The sequence below is a fragment of the Phyllobates terribilis genome, unplaced genomic scaffold (assembly GCF_046119375.1).
Source record: "Phyllobates terribilis strain yellow unplaced genomic scaffold, ASM4611937v1 Scaffold_1__5_contigs__length_1240528914, whole genome shotgun sequence".
NCBI lineage: Eukaryota > Metazoa > Chordata > Amphibia > Anura > Dendrobatidae > Phyllobates > Phyllobates terribilis.
In genome coordinates this window covers 922,471,275-922,487,628 of record NW_027362761.1, presented here as the reverse complement: position 1 = coordinate 922,487,628, position 16,354 = coordinate 922,471,275, and the positions used below count along the sequence as shown (strand labels likewise).

The window sequence follows — 16,354 nt, the reverse complement described above, 5'->3', positions numbered from 1 at the left end:
TTTCTCCACACATACCTTAGATCATTGTGGCCAGAGTTCTATTTTAACCTCATTGGTCTTATTTTCAAAATGCATCAGGCTTGTTTAGATGTTCCTTAGCATACTAATAAGGCTGAATTTTATGGTGAGGACACAGGAGAGTTTTTTTCTGATGACTCCTCCATGCAGTCAATATTTGTGCAGGTGTCTCTGAAAAGTAGAACAATGTACCACAACTGCAGAGTTTGCTAAATCTTTCTGAAGGTCTTTTGCAGTCAAGCGGGGGTTCTGATTTGCCTCTCTAGCAATCCAACGAGCAGATCTCACTGAAATTTCGATTGGTCTTCCAGACCTTATCTTGACTTCCACTGTTCCTGGTAACTGTCATTTCTTAATTACATTTTGAAATGAGGAAAGGGTAACTTGAAAACGCTTTGCTATCTTCTTATAGCCTTCTCCTGCTTTGTGGACCTCCACCATTTTCATTTTCAGAGTGTTAGGCAGCTGCTTAGAAGAACATATGGCTGCAGTTTTTTGGCACATCTCCTGGCCTTTCCTAACGTGAACAAGCCAAAACCCTTACAGGCTAAGGTGGCACACAAATGTCCAAGAGCGCCCAAAACTTTTGCATTGGCCATTTTCCTTTTTGTAATTTTTAAAAATGTAAAAGATGAAAAAAAAAAAATTTAAATACTTATTTTTTTATTTGCCTAAATTACTAAGGAAATGTATCATCTTTAACTGTAGGCCTTTTAGAGATCATTTAATTTTTCACTTGCTTAACTGTTCACAATAACAGTAATTTTGACCAGGGGTGCCCAAACTTTTACATGCCACTGTATATTCTGATATAGTAGAGCCTGTTTGATCGCTCTTCTCTTCAGTGCTTACTCCTCCCCATACAGCCACACAATCTCTGCCATGTACACCCACGTCCCTCTCCCAGCAACTATCTCTAACAATGAAAAAAAGCAGTGGAGAACAGAGAGACCTTACCCAGATAGGAGCAGAATGCCATTGGTTGTATTTCAGATATAGCAGGACAATCGGCTATGTTAAAGAATTGCTCAGTCTCTACAACAGTTAATGGTAAGGAATTTTTAGTGGAGTCTATTTATAAAGTTGCTAATTTTAAGGAAGCGAATGAATAATAAAATACTGAACAGTTGTCCATAGCCTTTAGGAAAAAAAACATAAAATAACTTAAAATGTCAATATTAACACCTTCCCGACATGCACCATATATCTACACATACACGATGCTGTGGGAGCTGTGCTGTATTTTTTGGACTATAAGATGCAACGGACCATAAGATGCACCCCAAATTTTTGGGTGGAAAATAGAAAAAAAATATTTTTTATAAGATGGGGGTCTGAATAGGTACGGTATATAGGTATCTTACCTGGGGGGCGGTGGAGCAAGGGTCACAGGAGGCAGGGTCCCTCAGGAAGCCGGCGGCTGCAGCAGAAGAGGTGAGATGCTGTGGATCCTGTGCCGGGCCAGGGTCTGTGCCTGGCTGGGGCCCTTAGCCTGGTCGGTTCCTGTGGCAGATGCCGAGGCCTGAGGCTGGAGCCGGGACCTGTGGCTGGGGCTGAGGCCGGTTCCTGTACCGGGCTGTGAGCGGCGTCGGGCGGCGAAGCAGTGCGGCCTGCGCAGGTTTCCGGTGTGCGCGGCCATCTTCCTAGAGCTGTGATCTACAGGAAAATGGCCGCCGGAGCACTCCGTCTGCACATGTGTCTGCTCAGGCAGCCATTTTCCTGTAGATCACAGCTCTAGGAAGATGGCCGCGCACACCGGAAGCCTGCGCAGGCCGCTCTGCTTCGCCGCCGCTCACAGCCCGACACCGGCTCTAGCCCCAGTACCGTCCAGGCACAGGTCCCGGCCCCAGCTGCTCTGCCATACCTCTGCTCCTACCACCACCTCGTTCCTGAAGGAGGGAGGGCCCTGCGATCCCGCTTCACCACCACCGCAGGTAACATTCGGAAAATAAGATTCACCCCCCATTTTCCTCCCATGTTTGGGGGAAGAAAAGTGCGTCTTATGGTCCGAAAAATATGGTATATATACGGCTCTGAGATCGCACAGGCTCATGCTGAGCGCCGCTGCGATCAAATGCGGGTGTCAGCTCTATGTGAGAGCTGACACCCAGCGGCAAAGCCCACAATCGATGCTAGCACCGATCGCGGGCATTTAACCCTTGTGATGCCGCTGTGAATCGAACAGCAACCAGGACACATGGTTCCATCAAGAGGGACATAGATTTGACTGTGCAGGATGTCAGTTTAAGAAACCAAGTCCCCAGCTGGAACACACACAAATCTGCTACATTGAATATCACTGAACTCATGGATACATTTGGGGAAGCTAGGATTTTGACCCTCTGGTCACCTGACCCCAGGGATACGTTTGGGGAAACCAGGTTGGGATCCTCCGATCACCTGGTCCCATGAAGATGTTTGGGGTAGCCAGGTTGGGACCTTCTGGTCACCTGGAACCCATGGATATGTTTGGAGAAGCCAGGTTGGGACCCTCCAGACACCTGATCACGTACCTCAATGGACAGTCAGCTTCCTAAGCTTGTCGTTACCTCCTTTCTGTGGGTGCCCGCCAAAAGCGGGGTGTCACTGGTGGGGGTAGTCAACCCTGGAAGCCCCGAAGTCACAGCCGCTTTAATATCGGCGAACAAGCGGAAGGGTGAGACTCTGTCATTTTGCACCATCTTGTGTACATGCTGGGATTGTTCTATATGTTATTGTCTGTTTGGTGGATCAATAAATTATTGCCACACTGTTTTACCCTCACTATGTTGTCTGAGTAGTATTATGCCCATGGGAGACACAGTGTCTCCACAGGATTGAACAGTGCTCTGAGATGTTCAGAGCGATTTTTTTTTTAAATAACCTAACCCTGCTTTACTTTTCTCCACAACTTTATCCCTGACATGTTTGGTGAGTTCCTTGGTTTTCATCACGCAGTTTGATCCCTAATGTTCTTAAACAAGGAACAGCTGTGGTTATACTCAGAATAAATTACGTACAGGTGGACTCAATTTACTAATTATTTTACTTCTAGAGGCAATTGATGACTCAGGATTATAATTTTGTGGACAATGCAAGTCACAATTTTCAGATTTATATTTTAAAATAATTAGAAAGCCCTGCATCATCTCCTTTACACTTCACAAATACTTGCTACTTTGTGTTGGTAAATCACATAAAAGCCCAATAAAATACACTCACAAATGTAAACGTAACGTGAAAAATGTGGAAGAGTTCAAGGGGTATGAATACATTTTCAAGGCACTGTGCATATTTAATTCTCAAAATATTTAAAGGGAACCTGTCACATCCTAGTAGCTATGTAAACTGCCCCCATATTCTTGCTAGTGATGCAATGTGCATCACTAACAAGCTGTTTTTATGAAAATCGGTGGTAGTATAATGATGTTATAACGTTTTATACACTTTGTCCTACCTGCTCGTATTCAGTCATAGGGGTGTGATCCTCTCATTCAGTCAGTGCTGGCACTGCCCATGACATTTGAATACCGCTCTCAGCAAGCGCGATGTTTGAGGGGTGCATGCGCATTTGCACACGTTGAGCCGCTGGTCCGGCACGTGCGCACTGAGGCTGTGTGATTACCACCTTCAGTGTGCATGCGCTGTAACCTGTGGCTCTCGCCGCGTGCGCAGTCATATATATTGCGGTCACCGCTGCAGTGGTACTGCGCATGCGGTGACCACAAGATACATTGACTGCGCACGCGCCGAGAGCCACAGGTTACAGCGCGTGCACACTGAAGGTGGTAATCACACAGCCTCAGTGCGCACGTGCCGGACCAGCGGCTCAACGTGTGCAAATGCGCATGCACCCCTCAAACATTGCGCTTGTAGGGAGCTGTATTCAAATGTCATGGGCGGTGCTAGCACTGACTGAACACGGCGACCGCTCATGACTGAATCTGAGAATCACTCCCCTATGACTGAATAAGAGCAAGTAAGATAAAGTATATAAAATGGTACATTATAATACCACCGATTTTCATAAAAACAGCTTGTTAGTGATGCACATTGCATCACTAACAACACTATGGGGGCAGTTTACATAGCTACTAGGACGTGACAGGTTCCCTTTAAACTAGCATTACAGATTATAAATGCAGATAATTCAAGATAAAAGCACTAGAATAAAAGAGACATCAGAGTTTAAACAGGAAACATACATCTGCAAGGCCATCCACAACAATGCACATACTATCAATCATATGGATTACAATTGTTAGACTTCTAATACTGTTGTATTGCATATAATATAAATTCTAAATGCATCATGCCCGACTACCAGTATTAAAAATGGTCTGCCACCAGCTCCAACACATTATTAATATATATAGAATCCTCAGAGCTTCGATGCCACCTGAGGAAGCCATATATGTGAAACTTACTCAGGGATGGCTGTCAGGCGTTAAAGCCCTTTGAGGAAGCTAACATACAGGTGCATCTCACTAAATTTGATTATCATCAAAAAGTTAATTTATTTCAGTTCTTCAATACGAAAAGTAAAACTCATATTATATAGAGTCATTACAGAGTGATCTATTTCAAGTGCTTATTTCTGTTAATGTTGATGATTATGGCTTACAGCCAATGAAAAAGCAAAAGTCATTATCTCAGTAAATTAAAATAATTAACAAAAAACACCTGCAAAGGCTTCCTAAGCGTTTAAAAAGGTCCCTTAGTCTGTTTCAGTAGGCTCCACAATCATGGGGAAGACTGCTGACTTGACAGATGTCCAGAAGGCAGTCATTGACACACTCCACAAGGTCGCAGAGGTCCAATTTTCATTTGGAAATCAAGGTCCCAGAGTCTGGAGGAAGAGTGGAGAGGCCACAATCCAAGCTGCTTGAGGTCTAGTGTGAAGTTTCCACAATCAGTGATGGGAGCCATGTCATCGGATGGTGTAGGTCCACTGTGTTTTATCAAGACCAAAGTCAGTTCACCCGTCTACCAGGAAATTTTAGAGCACTTCATGCTTCCCTCTCCCGGCAAGCTTTTTGGAGATGGAAATTTCATTCTCCAGCAGGACTTGGCCCCTGTCCACACTGCCAAAAGTACCAACACCTGGTTTAAAAACAACAGTATCACTGTGCTTGATTGGCCAGCAAACTTAAACCCATAGAGAATCTATGGGGTATTGTCAAGAGGAAGATGAGAGACACCAGACCCAACAATGCAGACGAGCTGAAGGCTGCCATCAAACCAACCTGGGCTTCCATAACACCTCAGCAGTGCCACAGGCTGCTCGCCTCCATGCCACGCCACATTGATGCAGTAATTGATGCAAAAGGAGCCCCGACCAAGTATTGAGTGCATTTACTGAACATACATTTCGGATTTTAAAAACATTTTTCAAGCTGGTGTTATAAAGTATTCTAATTTACTGAGATAATGACTTTTGTGTTTTCATTGGATGTAAGCCATAATCATCAACATTAACAGAAATAAAGACTTGAAATAGATCACTCTGTTTGTAATGACTCTACATAATATAGGAGTTTCACTTTTTGTACTGAAGAACTGAAATAAATTAACTTTTTGATGATATTCAAATTTAGTGAAATGCACCTGTACATGAAACATGTGTTGGCCTAATGGCTATCATTAATATTGGTACTCAGGAATGATGCATTTATCACATTAAACCGCTAAGAATAGAATAGTCTATGTCCAACACACTTTAAAAGTCCTACTTCCACAGTCCTTAAGATCTGTGGTGACTTCTTGGACTGCAGATGGAGATGTACCAGGAAGTCTTGCACAAGCCAATGCCACCACGCTCAGGGAGGATAGCAGTAGAACAGATCTGCATAATAATGAAGCTATATCTCTTGGCATATGCAATGTACAAGAAGATCTCAGCCAAGTGACAACATTTTAAGCAGTACAATAGAATAAGCCATGGATTATCACACATCGTGACAAACTATTTCCAGATTTTACATCATTATCATTTGAAAGAGCAGACTTATCAACGAGTAATTTTCTTCTCCTCGTCCCACTTTCCTTAGAACTGCTATCACATGGGAAGAGTTAATTATCTCAAGTTAATTTAATGTCACACAGGCTATAAAAACACTAGCATTCACCGCTAGTTCCGATCTATGGGAAATCTGACATAAGCCGTTAACAGTGTAAGAGACAAGACTGAAGAAGGAAAGGTAGACTTTTAATTTAGATGAGGAATAAAGAAACTCACTTTTTGTTGCTTGGGTCACCCTACTCTAAAAAGGCATTTAACATCAATTAACAATCTCAAGCCAAGATATCATTTAAAAGTACGTGTGAAAAGTAGATAAAATATCTCCTTCTGAAACCAGACAGGATGTTGGGTAAGGAGACTTTGAATTATCGACAAGAATACATTTATGCGCCTGGACAAAAAAAGTGTGCTTTAGTTATTCTATTTTAAAAATCTGTTTCTGGGAAAGCCATGGAGTCATCATGTAGATTTCCAAAGCACCGGAAAGGTACCGTAAATGTGCCTATCACGCTGTGATGCATTATGAAGGCCCATATAAAAAGAAAATGAATACTATTGATGAAACAAAGCCTTCAGGGTGTAACTGACATGTAGACTTTCAGCTTTCATTCAAGGGTTTTTTTTGTTTTTTTTAAATATTACACTAGGAATTACAAATGATGAAAGGGAAGTTGCAGAAACAGTGTAGCTCGATTGTCCTCGTTTGCTTCCGTTGACCCGCCGCCGGTGGTCGGCACACGAATGGATTTATTCCCAGTTCATTTATTAAGGGATGAGATGGGAATAACCCTTTAAGATTAAAATGAAACAATCCTAATCGGAGAGATAGCCGAAACTAAGGACGTAGCCAAAATAAAAAAAAAAGATTCATACTTAAAAACAGGGAATGTACTGACTAGTTCAGCAAATACAAAAAGCCCAAAAAAGAACAGAAGACAGCTAAAGTGGACAAACCCAGAATCATTTCATTGACAGAGGAGACCTTCATAGCATCAAGCACACTCTCAAAAACAAGTATTACTGTCAAAGTCTACAATGAAGAGACACTTTCATGAGTGACAATCCAGAAAGTTCATCTCAGGATGCAACCCCCCATATACTCATTAGATAACGGTCAGCCAAACGATCATTGGACCAAGAGAGGTCTTCTCCTTGATATAGGAAACTCAGGTCAGCAGAGCACTCCTATATTCTCTGAGATGGCCACTGCCAGACTCATCTGATAGCTGCTTATCTCCATGGGAAAAAAGGATCAGCCATTGAAATTGAGCAGGCCAGATTCTTCCATGACAACATTATCTGTATGAGGAATAGTCGAGAGGCCGGAATACACAACATCAGTGAGTCTGGCTGACTTTAGTCTAATGTGTATGGGGTCCTTAAAGCACAAGACCAGATGTTTAATAGACTTTACATGAGACATCTAAATGAGATGCCTAGTTCTAGACCAAGAATTGACAAATAAAATCAAGATCAACTTATACTAGTATGGTGGGAAGAGAAAAATGTGACAAAAAAGGAAGTGCTCACAATCCAACACATACCACAGTGAAGGCAGTGGTAGGTCATGGACATGTATGGTTAACAATGGAAACAAGTCACTGGTGTTTACTGATAATGTAACTGTGGATAAAGAAACAGGATAAATACTGTACTAAACTATACATTCTGCTAAGATTTAATACAATGCTGAGAAAGTGATAGCCCATGCTTCTCAGGACAGAGGGATAATGACCAACACTTTGGCTGGGTTAACATAGTGTTTGTCAGTTTGCCACTATGTTCTGTGACTTCCGTCCTAACCCCCACAAAACAGTATTCAGGCACATGCACAGACAGGGCCATTGACTATAATGATGCAGATGGACTCACAGTGAGCCTTGTCATATGACATTTTTGGCTGTATACACCTATTGCAGGCGGGCAGCAAGTCAGAATGCCCGCTGTCTAGGGGTTATATTTTACGCAGATCTTTCCTTCACTCCCTATAGCCAGTCACTCATGTCACCTGCACCTCAAAAACATCTCTGGAATTCGACCTTTCCTTACCTTTGTCTCCGCAAAAATTCTTCTTGTTACTTTGTTTCATCCTCACCTGGACTACTGAAACCCTTTACTAATCGGTCTCCCTCTTACTAAACTCCCCTATCTCCAAACTACCATGAATGCAGCAGCCAGGATCATATTTCTCTCCAACCATTACACAGATGCCTCCACCCTGTGCCAGTCTTTGCACCAGTTGCCCATCTACTACAGAATTCAATATAAACCTACCACTTTTACACACAAAAGCTTTCCACAGTTCTGTACCTCCCCACATATCCGCCCTCACCTGACTACCATCCTAACAGTCCTCTCTGTTTTGCTAATGAACCAAGCATAAAACTTTCTAATGTAATGTGTACCTCCCACTCCCTTCTCCAGGACTTCTTTCGTGCCGCACCATTTTTCTGGAATGCACTACCCTAGACGATAGAGTTAATTCCCAGTACCCACAGCATCAAGCCTGCTCTACAAACAGATTTCTTTGAACTGGCCCATCACCTCACCTCACTACTGTAACTATTAACTGTTCTCCCTTCCATGTACTCAGCAGCATTATGTATCTGTACAGATACTGCCTCATGACTGGTTCATGCAGCGTTATTTGAATACCCTTATTTATTATAATGATACGTTTGGTTACTATATTAACCCTTCATATTCCTAGGCCTCCTAAAGCCCACTCGGGTGGCTCAACATATTCAGATAGTGCTGTTGTCATGTACAGTATATTCTAAATTCTGATCACTTGACTAATGCAGCTCTGTTATGGCTGGGCAAACACGCCTATACTGTTCCAATGTGCTGTCTATACATTAGGCTGCTAGGTAAATGCCTGCCAACTAGTCTCTGCTATACAAAAAGGTGCACACTGAGCTGTGCTACTACTATGTACCTGTCTTCCAACTAGGATCTGCTATTCCAAGGTGCAGTCCGCACATTTGGTTTTACTACATCAAAGTGCCCGTCTGCCGTCTCGACTCTGCTGTGCCTAACTGTTGACTCAGCTCTGTTGTTCCAAGATACTGTCCACTTTGCTTCTCCAAGGTGCCTAACTGCATGGATCCGCGGCTCTGAGGTACTCACTCTTCTGATTCTGTTCCATGTGCCATTCAGAAAATCCAGATATGCTATCCCACACTGCTTCAGGTGTCGATTGGCTGTTCCAGCGATGATGTTCAGACTATCCAACTACATTGCATCAGCCGGCCGATGCTGCTCACCCTGACCTATGGATTCGAGAATCCACCCTACTAGGTGAGCACACCCATATGGGTTGCAGAATTGCAACTTTTGCAAATAAAGTAATGTGGCTCTACATGGTAACTAGGTCATATTGTTGGAGTTCAATCATGACCAATCTGTTCATTTGAGATTTGTAACCTTGTCTAAATTACTGCTCAGTAATACTTCCCTTGATTACAATAAATCATATATCAGTGACTTTACCAGGTAGGCCTATGAACAATGTAGTCATGTAAATTAAATTCAGTAGTACTTATCTGTACTTTATCTTCAGTTTTTCTTTTAAACCCAGTCGTGTCTCTACGGGCTTGCCCTCTTTTAGCAGAACAGCAGCAGTGATGGTTAGTTATTCTCCACTGTGAGAATCAACAGCACTGATCGCTAAGGTCAGGGCTTCACAACAGACTCCCGCTGAAGCAGAGATGGCTTAATTATTAGTGATGTCAATTGGCACAAGAATGAATGAACCACTAATTAATCCCACTGAGCACAAACCGTGCGTTATCAAATATACAATGCTAGCAGTCAATCAGGAAAATTGTGTCAACTGCCGTGATATGGCAAGAAAGTTACAGGGATGTAGTGGAAAGTATTGTTTGATGGTCAAGCACAGAAGCCTGTATGCAGCTGGACATTGACTAATTATTCGGATTCTTTATTTGTGGCCAGAAACCGTCCTAAAAGGCATTCCAGGTAAAATTGTATTGCTGCATGGATTAAAGGGAATCTGTCAGCCCAACCCGACAATATAAACCAAGCACGCAGGACCCGATTCATTGTTGCATCCCTCCTCCCCGCTGTCTTTTGTAGAGTTTTTAGTGTTTGCACCCTTTTTGTTTGTGCCAGATTCATCTTTCCATTTTAGCCTTTCAGAAGTCTATTTTATATTTGTTCAATTAGAGATGGAGTTTAGGGTTTCCTGATGTTTTCCCATAATTTATCAACTGTGACTTTTCGAAAAGTCACAAAATTTGTTGCAAATGAACTCTAGATCCTTTCTGGAGTGAAATTTGCCACAATTTTTGGGCCACTGTGCAAAATGTTTGACTTTTTGCAGTTAAAAAGTCCCAAAAAAAGATAACAATGACAATTTTTAAATTTGTGTAAAATGCCACAAGACATAAAAAGAAAAAATGGCTTAAAAAAAAACAAATGGTGATAAGGGACTATAGCAAAGCAGAACAAAGCCCCTCTAAAAATCACAGCTTTAGTGTACCAATTGCTGCCGCCGTTCTCTCATGGAGGCTATAGAAGCATGTAAAAAGTGTAATGAAAAATGTGTTTTTAAAAATATAAAAAGTTTACATCACCCCCCTTTAACCCCATTCAAAATAAAACAGTAAAAAAAAAAAAAAAAAAGCATATACACACACATTTGGTACCGCCGCGTTCAGAATCGCCCAATCTATCAAAATAAAAAATGAATTCATCTGATTGGTAAACGGCGTAAAGAGAAAAAAAATCTAAAATGCCAGAATTACTTTTTTTGGTCACTGCAACATTACAATAAAATGCAGTACAGGGCGATCAAAACATCATATCTGCCCCAAAATTATATCAATAAAAACGTCAGCTTGGCGTGCAAAAAATAAGTCCTCACCCGGCCCCAGATCCCGAAAAATGGAGACGCTACGGGTCTCGGAAAATGGCGCTTTTTTTTTTTTCTTTTTTTTTTTTTTTTTTTTACAAAGTTTGGATTTTTTTTTCACCACTTAAATAAAAAAAGAACCTATACATATCTACAAACTTGTAATGACCTGGAGAGTAGTAATAAAGGCAGGTCAGTTTTAGCATTCAGTGAACATGGTGTATTAAAAAAAAAAAAACACAACTGTGGTATTGCACTTTTTTTTTCCATTTCACCGCACTTGGAATTTTTTTCCCATTTTCCAGTACATAATATGGTAAAACCAGTGATGTTGTTCAAAAGTACAACTTGTCCAGCAAACAATAAGCCCTCACATGGCCATTTTGACCGAAAAATAAAAAAAAAGTTATGGCTCTGGGAAGAAGGGGAGCAAAAAACGAAAACGCAAAAATGCTCCGGTCCTGTAGGGGTTAATAGCCGCCGGGGACCAAGCCATGCTGTGCACGAGTTGTACAGGCAAATACCTGGCAGCTTCTCCCAGGCCACCGACAGTGACTGACAAGCCCCTGCCTATGTGCAGCTATTAAAAATATGCCGCAGCATTTCAGAGAACAACATACAGTACATGACTGTGAACGGACAGCCAGTGGCTGATACATGTTGCTTACAGTTTGGGCAGCATGTATCACCTGTCAGGTTTCCTTTAATCAAATATGCTAATGAGGGTTCTCAGTACACCCTTGGTGTGGCCAAGAGGCTCAGTGCACGGTTTCGCATGCCTTCGCCTCCCTCATCAGTGACTGACAGTACGGACTTGCCTGCGCTTTCTCTGTAGACAGTGCTTTCTCCAGTAAGCCAGCAATGCTGAGGGAGTCAGATATATGCAAAATCAGTGAGCGGAACGGAGCACCGAGCCTCTTGTCCAAACCAAAAGTGCACCAATCACCATAGTTAGCATGTTTGATTAAACTTCACATTGATTAAGGCATTGACAGAGGAGAAGGAAGGAGAAAGAATATGCTGTACAGGAAACACACATTGAGCACTGAACTTGCGGCTCCACAAGCAGGCATGTGAGAGAAAGGAGGTCTTTAAAACAAGACAATACAGAAATCAACAACACAATGTATCTTTAACAAGTACAAATCTAAAAAGTATTTTCTACATAACAAAAGGAACTTTTAGGGCTCATTCAGACGTCCGTATTTTACTAGAAAAACTGACAGATTATTCTGATCAGAGCGTGTTCCGATTGTCATCAGTTTTTCTCGTACGTGGGAAAAAAAAAAGAAAGAAGTTTCTCCACCTTCGCCTGACAGTCTGTGAAAATCGGACCACACTCTGGGTCAGGGAAAAAATCTGACCACACTCGAATGACATCAGAGACTAGTATTGCCGATTTTGATCTGACCCTCGGATCAAAATCAGACATGTGCACCGCCCCATAGAATATCCTGGGTGCGAGTGTGATCAGAGAAAACCACGGATAGCACTCGTACAAGAAAATCGAACGAGCCTTAAAGGGGTTGTCCACTACTAGGACAACCCTTTATTCATCTAAATGTTTGGCCCCGATAAAATAAATAAAATAGCTTATACTCGCCTCCCGTGCAGTTGCCATTTCAGCGGTTTCAGCACTACCGTTCCCGGGGCTTTCATGCGGGTGTTGTGACATGTGACCCTGGAGCCCAATCAGCACTGGCAGCACCGTCTCCGCCTGCGGACAAATCGATCATGAAGAGGAAGTCCGGGCTGCGGGGGCTCTCTTCCTCTTCATTTCAACAGGAGGCGGGGGACAGTGACGCCAGCGCTGATTGGGTGCCAGTGTCACGTGTCAAAGCCCCAGGACCCAACATCGTGGGAACAGCGCCAGCAGGGCAGGCGAGTATAAGCTTTTTTTATTTTAACGGTATGGAACAGTTCTCAATCATGAATCATGGCTACAATTAAGTAAAGTACTAAATTAAAAGGTCTCTAGTAAAAATTCATATACATTAGAAGTGTTACCGCTCACTTTTACGGTTGATGGAAACAGATGTGAGGACAGTTCTTACTTCACAGTACTATTACTCATGGAATAGATTAGGTATTGTCGGAGCGGGTTTTGTTTGGGGAATCAATGAATACTACTGTAGGTTTTCAGTATTTTCCATCAGTGAAATCTTCAAGACTCAGAGGAATGTACATGATTTTTACTGAATAAAAGAGTCCATCTTTCTAGATCCTGGTCATGCTCTTCCTTCATTACTATTAACTATGGCAGGTATGTACCTACTGACCTATGTTATTGCTCAAAAAGGACAGAGCATATCCCTGCCCTGAGATGATGGCATGATCAATAAAATCTAAATATAGGAATCAGCAAGACAAGCTGCGCAAATACTGGGCATAGATGAGGTCTTTACACTAACCTTAACCCTGCAAGTAAGGGTCGCTAATATTATACCCGGCACATTAACGCTCATTTCTTTCCTTATCCGGGCTCAGGCCATAGTTGTACCACTGTAAGAGTCATGTGTAATACAAGGTACATAATAAAAATATGACATCCATTTTATACAATGTACATTATACACAAAAAAAAGTATACACTGTATACAAACCTTCATAGTCCCAGAGTGCATTGAAGGGTTCTCCTGCTGGGCCTTGAGGGGCAGGAGGGTCATTAAAAAATGGGGCAGAAACCTCCATCTGCAAGCCTTCAGGCGCTGGCTGTAGACGGACTTTCACTGGCTCATGTGGCACGCGGGCACTATTCCATTCATGTTCAATTGTAAATTCCATCTACACCGAGAAAAACATAATATGATGTTTTAGAAAACTATTAGTATCATTCAGAATTTTAAACCTAATAGAGTAAATGCAGGAATAAAAAGTTCATAGAGGAGTTTCTGGCTGAAAAATGCAAAAGAAACAGTAAAGTGCTAAACTGCTCTGAAGAATTACAAAGCTGCAGGAATTGCAGCTCATTAGGTAGCCCTTGGCATCAGGGCTGTGGAGTCGGTGTCCATTTTGGTGGAGTTGGTATAAAATGGACCAACTCCAACTCTTAAAATATATAATAAATTGGGTTCAGAAGTACAATGCAGTATGTGGTCTAAATGTTTCCATAAGAATTTGGAAACGTTATGAAATGTCATATATTTGTTCTGTTCCTGATCAAAGGATCTCGGCTTTTAGTTCTGATGAATCTGTGCGGCACTTTATGTACACGCTCAGTAGTGAGGCCGTGAGATGAATCTATGCTGCACTTTATGTACATGCTCAGTAGTGAGATGAATCTGTGCTGCACTTTATGTACATGCTCAGTAGTGAGGCAGTGAGATGAATCTGTGCTGCACTTTATGTACATGCTCAGTAGTGAGATGAATCTGTGCTGCACTTTATGTACATGCTCAGTAGTGAGGCAGTGAGATGAATCTGTGCTGCACTTTATGTACATGCTCAGTAGTGAGATGAATCTGTGCTGCACTTTATGTACATGCTCAGTAGTGAGATGAATCTGTGCTGCACTTTATGTACATGCTCAGTAGTGAGGCAGTGAGATGAATCTGTGCTGCACTTTATGTAAATGCTCAGTAGTGAGGCCGTGAGATGAATCTATGCTGCACTTTATGTACATGCTCAGTAGTGAGATGAATCTGTGCTGCACTTTATGTACATGCTCAGTAGTGAGGCAGTGAGATGAATCTGTGCTGCACTTTATGTACACGCTCAGTAGTGAGATGAATCTGTGCTGCACTTTATGTACACGCTCAGTAGTGAGGCCGTGAGATGAATCTGTGCTGCACTTTATGTACACGCTCAGTAGTGAGATGAATCTGTGCTGCACTTTATGTACACGCTCAGTAGTGAGATGAATCTGTGCTGCACTTTATGTACATGCTCAGTAGTGAGGCAGTGAGATGAATCTGTGCTGCACTTTATGTACATGCTCAGTAGTGAGATGAATCTGTGCTGCACTTTATGTACACGCTCAGTAGTGAGATGAATCTGTGCTGCACTTTATGTACATGCTCAGTAGTGAGGCAGTGAGATGAATCTGTGCTGCACTTTATGTACATGCTCAGTAGTGAGATGAATCTGTGCTGCACTTTATGTACATGCTCAGTAGTGAGATGAATCTGTGCTGCACTTTATGTACATGCTCAGTAGTGAGGCAGTGAGATGAATCTGTGCTGCACTTTATGTACACGCTCAGTAGTGAGATGAATCTGTGCTGCACTTTATGTACACGCTCAGTAGTGAGGCCGTGAGATGAATCTGTGCTGCACTTTATGTACACGCTCAGTAGTGAGATGAATCTGTGCTGCACTTTATGTACACGCTCAGTAGTGAGATGAATCTGTGCTGCACTTTATGTACATGCTCAGTAGTGAGGCAGTGAGATGAATCTGTGCTGCACTTTATGTACACGCTCAGTAGTGAGATGAATCTGTGCTGCACTTTATGTACACGCTCAGTAGTGAGATGAATCTGTGCTGCACTTTATGTACATGCTCAGTAGTGAGGCAGTGAGATGAATCTGTGCTGCACTTTATGTACATGCTCAGTAGTGAGATGAATCTGTGCTGCACTTTATGTACATGCTCAGTAGTGAGGCAGTGAGATGAATCTGTGCTGCACTTTATGTACATGCTCAGTAGTGAGGCAGTGAGATGAATCTGTGCTGCACTTTATGTACATGCTCAGTAGTGAGATGAATCTGTGCTGCACTTTATGTACATGCTCAGTAGTGAGGCAGTGAGATGAATCTGTGCTGCACTTTATGTACATGCTCAGTAGTGAGGCAGTGAGTAGAGATGAGCGGTGTTCGACTAGAACTGTTCGCCAATCTCAAATTCGAGCTGTTTTGGGCGGTGTTCGAGTTGTTCGACGAACCCGAACGATTTGCAAAAAATTCGGCTGTTCGAGGTTATGTTCGATAACTGTTCGTGCACCAAAAGCGTGTCCTGCATGTCTGGCGCTATTTAGAGCACCAATCATGCAGGGATTGTCTGCCACTCACTGTAATGCCACAGCCATGGTGGTTGTGGCATTACAGTGATTGCCCAAATCGATGGGAACAGTGCCAACAGTGAAACATGAAAAGCCGGCAATTCAGCAGCGGCATACACCGGTACCCGACAATTTAGAACCGAAAGAATAGAGCTTCACACATAGATTAGATAGATATAAACATGTCAGCCACATATATACGAAGTACAGTGACAGTGTTGCTTACTGTACTTGTCATTTAGCGTAAAGGATTTATCAAAAAAAATAATAGTGTTTTCATGCACTGTCTCTTTAAAAAAGCCGGCCGGCAATTCAGCATCTGTACCCGACAATTTATAACAGACAGAATAGAGCTTCACACATAGATTAGATAGATAGAAACATGTCAGCCACATATATACGAAGTACAGTGACAGTGTTGCTTACTGTACTTGTCATTTAGCGTAAAGGATTTATCAAAA

The 16,354-nt window shown here is 42.3% G+C and overlaps 1 protein-coding gene across 1 annotated transcript in view; it reads right to left on the bottom strand.

Annotated features, from left to right (window-relative positions):
* The window catches only part of CUNH4orf33 (chromosome unknown C4orf33 homolog), a 131,578-nt gene that overhangs the window by 54,634 nt on the left and 60,590 nt on the right, over positions 1–16,354 (bottom strand). The window contains exon 2 of the mRNA XM_073641666.1: positions 13,499–13,679. Within this exon, the coding sequence (XP_073497767.1) occupies positions 13,499–13,679 (181 nt within the window). The remainder of the gene's footprint in view (positions 1–13,498; positions 13,680–16,354) is intronic.